Source organism: Diceros bicornis, chromosome 18 (assembly GCF_020826845.1).
Source record: "Diceros bicornis minor isolate mBicDic1 chromosome 18, mDicBic1.mat.cur, whole genome shotgun sequence".
Classification (NCBI taxonomy): Eukaryota; Metazoa; Chordata; class Mammalia; order Perissodactyla; family Rhinocerotidae; genus Diceros; species Diceros bicornis.
In genome coordinates this window covers 56,578,980-56,591,250 of record NC_080757.1, presented here as the reverse complement: position 1 = coordinate 56,591,250, position 12,271 = coordinate 56,578,980, and the positions used below count along the sequence as shown (strand labels likewise).

At 53.6% G+C, this 12,271-nt stretch overlaps 1 protein-coding gene across 2 annotated transcripts; it reads right to left on the bottom strand.

Moving 5' to 3' along the window:
- Positions 1-754: 754 nt before the first annotated feature.
- On the bottom strand, positions 755-6,751 carry UBALD2 (UBA like domain containing 2). Of its 2 annotated transcripts, none has more exons than XM_058561699.1 (3): positions 6,418-6,751; positions 5,958-6,020; positions 755-1,931 (listed from the first exon to the last, which is right to left on the bottom strand). In XM_058561699.1, exons 1-3 carry the CDS (start codon positions 6,535-6,537, stop codon positions 1,611-1,613), a joined length of 504 nt encoding a protein of 167 aa, XP_058417682.1. In that variant the 5' UTR covers positions 6,538-6,751; the 3' UTR covers positions 755-1,610. The 2 variants fall into 2 exon arrangements, with proteins under 2 accessions (XP_058417682.1, XP_058417683.1); XM_058561700.1 differs by having other exon boundaries at positions 755-1,928; positions 6,418-6,749.
- Between the last annotated feature and the right edge of the window lie 5,520 nt (positions 6,752-12,271).

Below are 12,271 nucleotides of genomic sequence, written 5' to 3'. Positions count from 1 at the left end.
TATTGGGGGCCCGGGGCTCAAGACTGCATCCCTCCTCCCCAGCATGGGGCTCATCGAGGAATCCCAACCCTGGGGCCAGCCACCCACTCCTACAGCTGGGCAAACAGGCTCCTCCTCACCCACCTGCCCACCTGCACTGGAGAAAAATCTGAGAAAGGGCCACTGGGCCAGGAATTGCCAACGCTGCCTCTGTTCTAATGCTTGGAGGCTGTGGGGAAAGTGGGAAGGGAAAGGAAGCCAGTCCCTTTGGGGACCCACCCTATCTCTGTGGCTCCAACAGCTTTGGCTGACCTTTGGGGCATGGCCCCACAACATGCACATGGGGACACGCTACCCCAAATGAGGCTGAGAGCAGGAATGGAGATGAGCCCAGCTGGAAGATGCCTAGGGGGCCAGGCAGAAGGGTGGGGTTGCCATCAGGCCACCAGCTGGAGAGGGCACTGCGGATGAAGACAAGGCACCAGGGCTGAGTGCTGAGGGCTGGCGTGTGATGGGCTACACGGCGAGGGCCAGTAAGGGGAGAGGGTCACAGTAACCAAGTTAGGACCGGTCCTTCCTCTCCCTCCCCACACCCAACTGGATCCAGCCTGTCCTACCAACCCCCTGGTCTGGATGCCCTTGTCATAACATCCAGACCAGCCACATGGCAATGGAGCCCGTCCCCCAACTGCAGCAAGCCCAGAGCCCACCACCCTTCTTCCCAAGGAGAGTGCTTTTCCTCCCAAGGTAAATAAAGGCACTGCAAACCAGGGAAGTTAGAAAAGTCTCTTTTAAATTTTTAAATTAAAATTTCACCCTGGTGAGATGATTGATTTGGGAACTAAACCCAAAGGCAAGCTCCCCACTCTGTCATCCACTCGGGGCGGACACAGCAGGAGGCAGGGTGGCTGTGGAGAGTCCAGCCCGCGGGCAGGCAGAGCCTGGGCCTTTGACCCAAGCCAGCTCTTTAGTTCCACACAAGCCCTGCACAGCCAGCTGGAGACAGGTGACACAAGGAGAGGCGACAAGAGCTGCAGAGTCACTGAGGAGCCAGCCACTAACATGAGAGGGAGACCCTCATGATGGCAAAGAGGCCCCCCACACCTTCAGCCACCAGGCACCTCTGGGAGCCCCTCCCACAGCCACTACTTGGAGTGGATCAGTAGTGGTCTTCTCCCGATTCCAGAGGTGTGACCTTTGAAAGGAGGCAGCCAGCAGACACCTCATGACTGCACGATCACACACCTGGCTTCCAGGCATCTGCCCTGGGACTAGGCGGAGGAAGGCGTGCCAGCCCCAGGGGAAGATTCTCTGCCTCTTCCCCACTGACCCCAACACCCTGGTCAGCCAGCCCCATTCTCACATACATTAGTTATATTTATATATTCATATATATTATAGTTATATATTAAAAAGAGAAAAAAAACTTGCCTGAAGAGTAACTCCTGAAGGACCCAAGTGGCTCAGGAAGTTTACTGTCCCCCCAACCCACAAAAATTCTTTTATAAAATCTTCCAGTGCGATCTTCAGGAAACCCCCACCTACCCCAGCTCCCCCCACCCCAGCCCTCCTGTGTCCCCATGACCCTGGACTGCCCCCAGCTCCAGCCCAGTGCCCGGCGGCATCCAGTCTCATCTCTGGCCATCCACGGCAGCCATGGCTTTCTGCTGGGTGCCCCCCTGCTGTGCTCCGGGGGGCCACGTGGGCTGTGGGTGGTGGAGGTGGTGGAAGCTGTGGGCCGTGGGGGAGGAGGGTGGGATCCAGGCAGCCTGGTGGCTGGGCGGGGACGAGGCCCAGAAGGGGCTGAAGTTTGCAGGGGGTGAGCAGGCCACGGCCGTCATGGGGCTGTTGCTGTTCTGCAGGCCCTCAGAGGCACGAAGCTTGGAGAACATGGCCAGTGCATCGGGGAAGTTGGGTGGTGTGGCAGGTGTGTTGCTGGGGGTGCACATCTGCTGGGAGAGAACACACATGTCGGGAGGGCTGCCCACATGGGCCCCCATTCCAAGCCACACTCCATGGTCCCATGGAGGCTTTGGTGGGGCTCACCCAGGCCAGCCCCTCCTTTACTCCTATTTTTCAGTCCATAAGCTGCTACGACAGGACAAAAGCACCCCTCCCCTTCTCCCTCTGAGCCAATAGAAACAAAAATAAGGACAGGGGCTGGCACCATGGCGTAGCGGTTAAGTGCACGCGCTCCGCTACTGGCAGCCTGGGTTCAGATCCCAGGCGCGCACCAATGCACCGCTTCTCCAGCCACGCTGAGGCCGCGTCCCACATACAGCAACTAGAAGGATGTGCAGCTATGACATACAACCATCTACTGGGGCTTTGAGGAGAAAAAGGGAAAAAAAAAGGAGGAGGATTGGCAATAGATGTTAGCTCAGGGCCAGTCTTCCTCAGCAAAAAGAGGGTTGGCACAGATGTTAGCTCAGGGCTGATCTCCCTCACAAAAAAAATTTTAAAAAATGGAAAAAAAAAAGGACAAAATCCGACAATTTTATCAAAACCAAAGAGTATTTCATGATGCTTGGGATGACACTGAGGAGTATCAGCAGTAAATGGTTAATTCCGACCAGAAGCTAGGGTGTCAGATTAAAGAGAAGAAAGGGAGCAGCCCAGGACACCACTGCTTAGCACCTCACTCTGGGGAAGAACCCAGCTGGCTCCCTCAATAATCCGCCCTCAGATGTTCTGAGGTTGCTGGTCAAGGGAAAGCGGCCAGATCCAGATCTCCCTCCTATGCCAACCTGAGAAAAGCTACATTCGCTCCGTGTTTGGGTGCATTCCATTTTAACAGGACCAGCCAGCAGGCCTCAGAGTCTTTGCCTCCATGTCTCACTTCTCACGACGATGCTAGGTCATTTCAATTATTCTTTATGTGACAGATGAGGAAACTGAGGCCTAGAGCTCACACACAGCTCTAGGTTGAGAAGTTAGAATTCCCAGGCTCCCAGGTCGGAAGGCCTAAGCTCTTAAGCTCTACCCAGCCCCCCCACCCGTCTGCACTTAGAGTCAAGTGCAACTTCAGTTTCCTGTGTCCCTTGCATGTCTCCCCATGCTGCCCTTGGCCAGAGGCTGGCAAAGTGTCTGTTCAGCCCCACTCGCCCCTCTTCCTGGGGGTAGTTACAAACATCCCAACTTCTGCTGTCTTCTGCCACTACCCTGGCAGGGGAGCCCCCCAAACTCCTCACTATCCCCTGCCCTTTCTGAGCAGGGACCCCAGCCAGGAAGGACAGAGCAGGGTGGGATGCTGGAACTCGCCCTCTACCTGTGAACACCAGAGACTGCAGGCCCCCCAACCCTGCGGCATGGGGGGACAGGGGTGACATCCAAGAGTAGCTCACAGGGCCGTGGGCAAGAGGCAGCAGAGAATAAGGCCTACACAGAGCCCGTTCTGACCTCACAGCAGCTTCTCTCTTTCCCAGGGAGCCACAGCAGTCCTTCTTTGAATTTCTCCTAATTTTAGCAACACCAGCCCCTCCCCCAGGCACAAGGGTGGGGGAGCAAGATTCTAGGGCTCTTCACCTTGCAGAGAGGAAACTTTCACAGCTCTGAAGTGAAACCCCAGCTAGACATGGGGTAAGGCCATGGGAAGGGGGCAATATCTCACCCTGTTAACTAGGCCGGCCCCATATCAGCAGCTAGGGAGCTCTGGCCATTGTCCTCCTCAGAGGAGGCCACAGGACTCAGTGCAGGCCTGGCCCCACCCAGACCATTTCCCTCCTCCCTCCACTATCCCCCGCCCCCCACCTACCCCAGGGCTGACTTCTCGGCAGCAGGAAACAATGAATGGGGGGGTAGAGGCCAATTGCATCATAGCATCGTGACTGACTTCCCCAGTTCAACAAGCCAGCAGCCTGTCTCCTGAAACAGCCACCCTACTCCAGAGAACGGCTTGGATGAGGAACAGGCCTATGCCTGTGTGAGCTCCAGCAAGTTCTTTAGCTTCTCTGGACCTTCTCTCTACTTCTCTAAAACCAGGGGTTTGGACCAGATGATGTAAAGGCCTCTCCAGCTCTGGGCTTCTAACAACTATAGATGGAGCTTTCCAGCTCCCAAGCGTACTCTCTGCACCCTGCTAATGTCCCACTGCTTCCAGTGTCCCGCTGCTTCCAGTCTATAGCGCCTTTCTCCTCTTGTTGGCCCCTCCCAATCCAACCCAGGAATCCCCCTTATCTGGGAAGATGCTTCCAACTGCGTGAATGCACAGTAATCTACAGGACAACCACTTATCAATTACTCGTGCCCTGGGTCACTTCTGGTATTGCTATTATGCCATTACTGGTCTCTGGTGTTTTTATTTAACTTTTTCCTTTGATTTATTGTCTCTAAAAATTACCTTCTCCTTGAGGGCAGGGATGGTACTCTGCACTATGCTGATTAAGTACTCAATACTTGATACACTGACAGATACACTGATTATAATATCTGTTACAAAACCTGCCACCTGCCTTCAGGGAAGCTTCAAAAGCATTACAATCCCTTGGGATTTGCAGAGACGGTGCAACAGGACCTGAGGGGACCCCAACTCCAGCTCTCCCTGGCAAGCCTCCCTGTTCGTGACACCACAGAATGGCTGTGCTGGAAGCCCTGGGCCTTTTGGAATGGCCACAGTTGGTGGAGCAAACCTTAAGGCCCTTTTGAGAGGAGATGGAGGCAGGGCGCTCACTCCCAGGCTCATGTGCAAGGTGGGAGTCAGCGCTTTCCCGCAGTCAGGTGCAGGGAGGGCCTCCTGGAGACAACCCCACTTGGGTTTATGAAGATCCCAGCCTCAAATGCCACAGCCCTTCAGCCAGCACAATTCTCCCATCATTTTCCAACACCCTTTTGTTTTTTGATTTATATACAGCACGAGCCATTCCCAGAGAAACGCTGGTTACAAAGGTCAAGATAGACCCCTCACTACTTGTCCTTTACAGCTAGATGAAAACAGGGCACCAAGGACAAGGCACAGCAGAGGAAGCATTTGCAGCTCCTCTGACCACGGCGGCAGCTCTGAGAAGGGAGCCATCGACAAGGACACCAAGTGTTAAAAATGCCAAACGTGCACTCCAGAAACCACAACAGCTCTCCTGGGGAATAATGTTTTACAATCCCTATCTCGGAGCCCAGTCCCTCCCTCCCTCCCCCAGCAGGGCTAATAGGTAACTAGGAGGAGGTGGAGTGGAGAAGGCCTTCAAGCCTCTAAAGTGAAAGGGATGTCCTGTGCCTGGGGAAAGCAGGATACCCCATGGCCAGGAGGGCAAAGGCTCAGGCCTGGGGGCCAGCTTGGCAATGAGAAGAAAGCCAGTCCAGACCTGAACCACTTCTGCTTCCTGTGCTTTATGTATCTTCACATATTGAGATTAGGCCTTATCTTGTCAAAATCTCTATGTCCTCCATGCTCAGGGCATGTCCTTTTTCCACCAACAGGAAAGAGTGAACGTACCTCTCTGGGTAGAGCCCAACTCCCTGAGCCAGGGTGGATTCATCCCTTTCCTGTTCCCTATAGGGCTGGGTTGTTTGGATGGGGGGCTGCCACTCCAATAGCAAGAGGGGGCTCCCCATAAACAGGCACCCCAGCTCCCAGGCCCCGCAGGGCCCTTCACGCGGGCTCCCGGTTCCCCCAGACGTCTAGTTATCACCGAAGCCCCCTCCCCATTGCCTGCCAGCCGGCTACTCTTCTGGCCATCCTGCCCTCCCTCCTACCCCCTCGCCCGCGGGAGAGCGCCGGACACTGAGCCTTAGGTGGAGATACAGCAGCCCGGGAGGCCGGACCACAAACTTGGGCGAGCCAGCCGGCCCTGGGAGCCGCTCTTTCCTGGAAGACATTTTGGCTCTTTGTTTACATCGCGGCGCCGCGCTCCCCGGCAACATGGCTGTCACCGCCGGCGGCTGACAGCGGCCCCCGGCCCGCGCCCTCGGCGCCCGGTGGGCTGAGGGCCGGGGCGAGGCCCCCTCCCGCTGCCCGCCCTCCCGCGGGTGCCGGCCACACTTACCATCTGGTGGTGGTGGTGGCTGTTGGGAATGTTGGTTTCTTGGAAAAACGTGCTCAGGGCGGTCTGCGGACAAACACAGCGGCAGGGCGGCGGTTAACTGGGACAGAGCAGGAAGCCCACCGGTCGGCCCGACCCCACAAGCCGGCTCCTCCGCGTATCCGCGGCGCCGCGCTCCGGCCGCCGGACCTGACCCCTCGGCTGGCGGGCCGCGCCGCTCGAGGGGGCGTCCCCGGGCCGCGCGCGGGGGTGCGGAAAGCAGGGCCCCCTGCGCGCCCCCAGCCCCTGGGCCCCGGACCCCGCGCCCCACGCGAGACCTCGGGGCCGCGATCGCCTGACGGGGCGATATAAATAGAGGCCCCCCTCCCTTCTCGGCCGCGCGCGGCTGGGCGTCCGGCCCGCGCCCTCGCCCCAGCGCCGGGACCCGGGGCCGGCCCGGCGCGCTCGCTCCGCCCGCACGCACCTCGAACTGCCAGTGGGCCGCCTGCAGCAGCTGCTTCGCCTGGTCGGCCGCGCAGCCCGCGGCCAGCACGAACTGGTTGATCATGACCTGGTGCCGCAGCTCATCCATGTTCACCGACATGGCTCCGGCCGGCGCGCGATCCCGAGCTCGGGGGCCGCGGGAGGCCGGCCGCCCTCGGCTCGCGCTCGCCGCCGCCCGCGGCCTCCGGACCGTGCCCACCCCGCCGCCCGCCGGTGACTGTTGTGGTCGGGCTCCCGCGGCCGGCCGACACCACAAACAACAGCGCGGGGCGGGGCCGGTGTCCCAACGTTCGGGGGCCGCGAGCCGCCGCCGCTGATTGGCCCGCGCCGCTCGGCCAGCTCCCGGCTCCCGTGCGGAGGTTCGATTCGAATCCTGCGGCCTTCTGGCCGCACTGTTTCCCTTTTTGCCCTGCCGCGCCCATTGGCGGACGTCGGCGCCGTGGGGCTCCCCGGCATTGGCCGGCCGCTGTGTTTTGGCTCATCCGGGCTCGTGGTTGGCCACGGCCGGGCGTTTGGGGCGGAGCCGTGCGCGCTGATTGGCCCCCCGTGGGCCTGTTTGAACTCAACTTGAAAACCTTGAGTGCCTGCTGATTGGCCGAGGCCCGTCTGTTTGCTGTTGTAGGTTTGGGGGTGGTGCGGCCAAGTTCATTCATTACTTCATTGAACTGAACATGCTCAGCTGGAAAAGCAAGACAGAGTGGCTTTGACTCATTTCCTCTGAAAGATGTGGTCATCTCGAGAAACAGAATGATCAAAATAGAAAACAGACAGAGCCTTTGCAGCTGCTCAAGTCTCAAAATTGTTTATTTTTTTTAAACTTTCAAGCAGTTTACCTTTTTTAGCCTTTTATTGAAATGTAACATATCCCCTTCATGCCTCCTTCCAGTCACTGTCCACCCCAAGGGCCAAGCAGTCTGGTCCTACGTTTTTAGACCAAAACTTTTGCTCTCTGAAGATGTAAACCAACGTTAATGTACAATAAGTATAATTGCAAAGGAAAAAAATGAGACTTTCTCAGTCACTAATATCCCAAGCGGAGAATTTTTTTTTCTTAAATTAATTGACCTACCTGAAGCTTTAATTTCTACCATCTTTTTTAAATGGAGTGCTTCACTGCAGGTACTGGCCCTCAGTCCTAGCCATTTAGAAACACAATTTGTTTATATGTGCTGAGCCTTCTGGATTAGGATTGACCTTCAGAGCTTGTGTTTGGGAATTGTGGAGGTGGGGAGAGAAATAGAGTTTAAGCAGATTGAGGAAGGGGCAGAGAGGTTAGGAAGGTAAATATTGCTAGAGATTCACTGGTAGAATTTCTGTTTCTGAAAAATTTAGTAAATTTCGGATTTGAAATACCAATCCCAGAGTATATTTTAATTAGTTAAAGGTCTGCAGAACAGGGGGCTAAAAGAAAGCAAGCCATGGTTCTATTTTGACTTTGCCTAAAATGGATTTAACTCATCATCTAAGAAAACTTGACCATGTGAAAAATAGAATATAAATAGGGAAAAACTTACACCCAATGTTTATGTGCTGATGAAAAACAGCCTCGGGCACTATAATGAGTTTATCCCCATTTAGTTAGTCTTTGTGTTTGTTTGTTTATTTTGAAGGGGTAAGGAGTCAGCTTTTTGCCTGTCAGAGACCTGTTTCTCTTGCCGTGATTGCACTTGGCTGCCTCAAAGTGTGCATGGGTTGAGACCTGGAGTGTGGCTGGAGAGTCAAGTACAGCTTGCAGCCCTTCCCTTCCAGTAATTGCAAGCTGAAAACAAAAGTGAGCAGCCAGCAGCTTACACTGCCAGGGAGCTCGGACCACAAGCAGCCGCAGAACAAGGAAGTACTGTCATTGTGGGGCTCCAGTTTTCACAAGTACATGCAGGTGTCAAACATGCCGGGGCTATGAGTGGTAAGATCTACCTGGGCAGAGGCATGTCAGGCTGCAGGAACCCTTAGGTCTTAATTAAGAAGTTCTCAAGAAGACGAGGGTCCACAAAACACCAAAATTGCCAGACATTTTTTCCTGGATATCAAGGCAGTTTATTCCTAAGGTTTCTTTAATGTTTACCATTTGCAGGGCACAGCTGTGGGCACCTAGGAGAACCATGGAGGTCAAGACGCCCCAAGCCAGAGGGACTCAGGTTCTGGTTATCTTCTTTGGGCATAAGGTCACGCTGGGCAGAGAGAGGGAGACCAACAGAGTTCCACTTCTGTGATTTGTGGTCGCGAGAGGTGGAAATGCTTCATCAATGCTTTGGCTTCTGAGAATGTGGTTGAAGATGAATGGGGGTAGGGCTTCCCCTTCTCAGGCTGAGAAGAGTAGGAGTGCCCCCCTCTCCTGGGAGCGCAGAGAGTATGAATGAAGTCATGTTTGCAGAGGGCTTTGAGCTGTTGGGATGAAACCAACTCCCCAAGTGCAAGGTATTGTTAACTGAAGGCATTATTATTTTAATCTGAGAGGACAATGTGCGGTAGGTAAAACAGAGCAATAAAAATATGTCCATTAATAACAAATAAAACACAGTGGTAGCCTCAGAAGGAACAAAATCCTCATTACACCAATGGTCTAGGCTACAGATCCAGCCGAGTTGTGATGTAGCAACTGAGAAGAGAAACAATCTTAGCCAGTATTTCCTCGGGCCGGATAACAAGGATGTTGTGAATGCAAGTCATTGAGCTGGTGCTGAGACAGGTAACAAGAGCAGGACCATAACAAACAGCTGTCATTTACCAAGCAATTCCTTTGAGCCATGCACCTTCCTAAGAGTTTACTGTCCATTAACTCATTTTAGTCCTCACAACAATCCAGAATCCTGCTTCACAAGCGAGACAGTGAAGGTACAGAGGAGGGGAGGAGCTTACCCAAGGTCACAGTAATAAGTGGTGGAGTGAGGCCTTGGACTAGTTTAGTTCCAGAACCTTGTGGTTAACCATTATACCATACTGCCTTCCTTAATGCTGTAGTTGTCGCCTCCGTGGGGCTCACAAGGGGGCCCTTTTCAAACAAGAGCTATCGAGGGCACTGGGATTTCCTCCAGAGATGCTTGAAAATGAGTGAGCCCCAGATGGCGAAAAGGGGGCACCAGCTGTCTTGGGCAATCATGGGGGAGGGGTGAAGAATTGACATTCCCAACCTCCATCTCTGTAGTGCATTTAATTCCTATTTCTTGTTTCCTCCTTTCCACTGCTTACTCTCCTAACCCAAATAGATCCACCAAAGCTGACAGGGGGAACTTGAAGTCTCTCTGCTCTTAAAGGCCCACCATGTGCAGGCTCCCTGTGAAACCTTGTACACCTCTGCACATCTTCCCTGACTGGGAACTACTAACAGACCTGAGGCTCAGAGAGGGCAAGGAATCTACTCAGGGTCACATAGCCTCTGATTTATAGAAGCACTGGAATTAGATCCAGATTTGGTTGATGCAAAAGCCCATTTCCTTTCCCCCTCTCTCCTTTCCTTCTCTCCCTCCCTCCCTCCCTCCTCCCTCTCCTCTCATCTCTGTCCTCCCTCCCCCTCTCCTTTCTTTCCTATCTTCTTTCCCTCCCTTTCCTTCCTCCCCTCCCTCTCTTCCTCCTTTTCTTCTTCCTTGAATTCTTATTTGTTTCCCTCCTGTGGCTTCAAGATGCCAAGACAAAGGGACAAGGTGGCCAGGAGAAGAAGAAAGATGTGGCGAGGAGGAGAGGGAGACTGGGAAAGGATGCAATGCAAGATGAGAACACAAAACGGAGACAAGCAGTACCAAGGCCACTGGCAGCTGAGGTAGGCTGGGTCTGCACCCTCCCTGAAGGTCAGGCCAGGAGCTGGGGGCTAGGGTCCCGATAGGTGGGATGGCTCCCATCTCCTTTCATGGATTTCTAATGCTATTGCTAGCTTTTGTTTGTTTGTTTAATGAAACTTATTTTTTGTTACTACTTTTTTTCTATTATATAGTGGGTTAGGTAGACCTTGCCACTTTATTTATTTATTTATTTATTTGGTGAGGAAGATCAGCCCTGAGCTAACATCCATGCCAATCCTCCTCTTTTTGCTGCGGAAGACCGGCCCTGGGCTAACATCCATGCCCATCCTCCTCTACTTTATATGGGACGCCACCACAGCATGGCCTGACAAGCGGTGCATCGGTGCACACCCAGGGAACCCGGGCCGCCAGCAGGGGAGCGCGTGCACTTACCCACTACACCCTGGGGCCAGCCCCTAGACCTTGCCACTTTTAAAGCATTAATTTTTTTCTCATCTTTTTCCTTAAAGAGGGTGGGAGCTGGGCCGGCCCCGTGGCTTAGCGGTTAAGTGCGCGCCCTCCGCTACTGGTGGCCCGGGTTCGGATCCCGGGCGTGCACCGACGCACTGCTTCTCTGGCCGTGCTGAGGTCGCGTCCCACATACAGCAACTAGAAGGATGTGCAACTATGACATACAACTATCTGCTGGGGCTTTGGGGAAAAAAAGGAGGAGGATTGGCAATAGATGTTAGCTCAGAGCCGGTCTTCCTCAGCAAAAAGAGGAGGATTAGCATGGATGTTAGCTCAGGGCTGATCTTCCTCACACACACACAAAAAAAGAGGGTGGGGGCTTCGTGCAGGAGTACTACTTCTACTCCAGGCAAGTCCCAGTCCTCCTCTGTGATCAGGGAGATTTATGTCTATTGAGAACATACTGTGAACCCAGCTCTGTGCTAAATTCTTTATTTGGATTACCTTATATAATACAACAACCCAGGGAGGTGGGGACTGTGCCTATCCCCAATTAACAAATGAGAAAAGCGGGGTCAGAGAGGTTAAGTGACTTGCCCCAGGTCACTCAGCTAGCTCAGGGTGGAGTTGAGATCTGAACCTAGGTACCGTGTGTTTGCTCCCAGAGGTGGTGCTTTTAAATATCACATTCTACCTTCTAGCCCTGCCTACCCTCTGGTATCCACTTTATCTTCCCCCTCAGTGTACTGAAAAGATATAAAAGCTTGTCTGTGTTGTTGGAAGTAGCAGGAAGGTCAAAGCCAGTCCCCCGGTGATGAGTTCATGCTGGTTTATACCAGACTACATTTTCGCCAAATGTCACATGTCCCGCAAGGGACAAAGGCCATACCACTCCCAGCATAGTTAATGGCATTTCCCAAAAGCAGCACTGGTGGCCTGTACTCTCTGTCCTGTTCCTGACAGCCCAGTGATAAGCTGGCCCACCTCGGGTTGCTAGGTGTGTTTTCTCGTAGGTGAGTCTCTGGCAATCCTTTAGAAGGGACATCGGAGGTTGGTTCTTTGCTGAGAAAGGCAGGGCAGAGAGACAGTTTTCTAAGGAGGGTCATCTTCCTCAGGGGTCCTCGATTGTCTGCTTGAACTCAGGCTCCCAGCCACTTTCTCTCCATGGAACAGGAATTGATTGACTTGGAGCTGGGCCTCTCCAGCCCCACCTTTGTGTTCAAAACACAGGAGGCCCGTTGCTGTGGCAGCTCCTGACTTCAAGGTTTGAGGCAGCCTTCCTATCTGACTCACCTTTTTTTTTTTTTTTTGGGGGGGGGTAGATATTATACACCAAGAGTTTGTGTATAATCTATGGGCAGTTTGAAGAATAATCAACAATCACCGACGTACCCAATATAGAACTTAAGAAGTCCAAGACTAGCACCTTTGAAGCCCTCGCATGACCCTCCCCAAATGCATACCTTCCTTTCCTCCCTAGAGAGACTCATAATCCTCAAATTTACATTAATCATTCCCTTGCTTTTCTTTGTCATTTAATCCCATATGTACATATCTTCAAACAACACACATGGGTGTGAGAGATTGATTCCGTTGCATAAATGACTCACTTTTCTGCCGGGCTCAGTCCTCTTTGCCACTCACTCTGCT

Coding starts and splice junctions, on each gene's coding strand:
- UBALD2 (XM_058561699.1), bottom strand. CDS start 6,537: ATGTCGGTGAACATGGATGAGCTGCGGCACCAGGTCATGATCAACCAG. Junction 6,021..6,417: donor CGGCCCACTGGCAGTTCGAG/GTGCGTGCGGGC, acceptor GTTTGTCCGCAG/ACCGCCCTGAGCACGTTTTT. Junction 1,932..5,957: donor GCCACCACCACCACCAGATG/GTAAGTGTGGCC, acceptor GTTCTCTCCCAG/CAGATGTGCACCCCCAGCAA.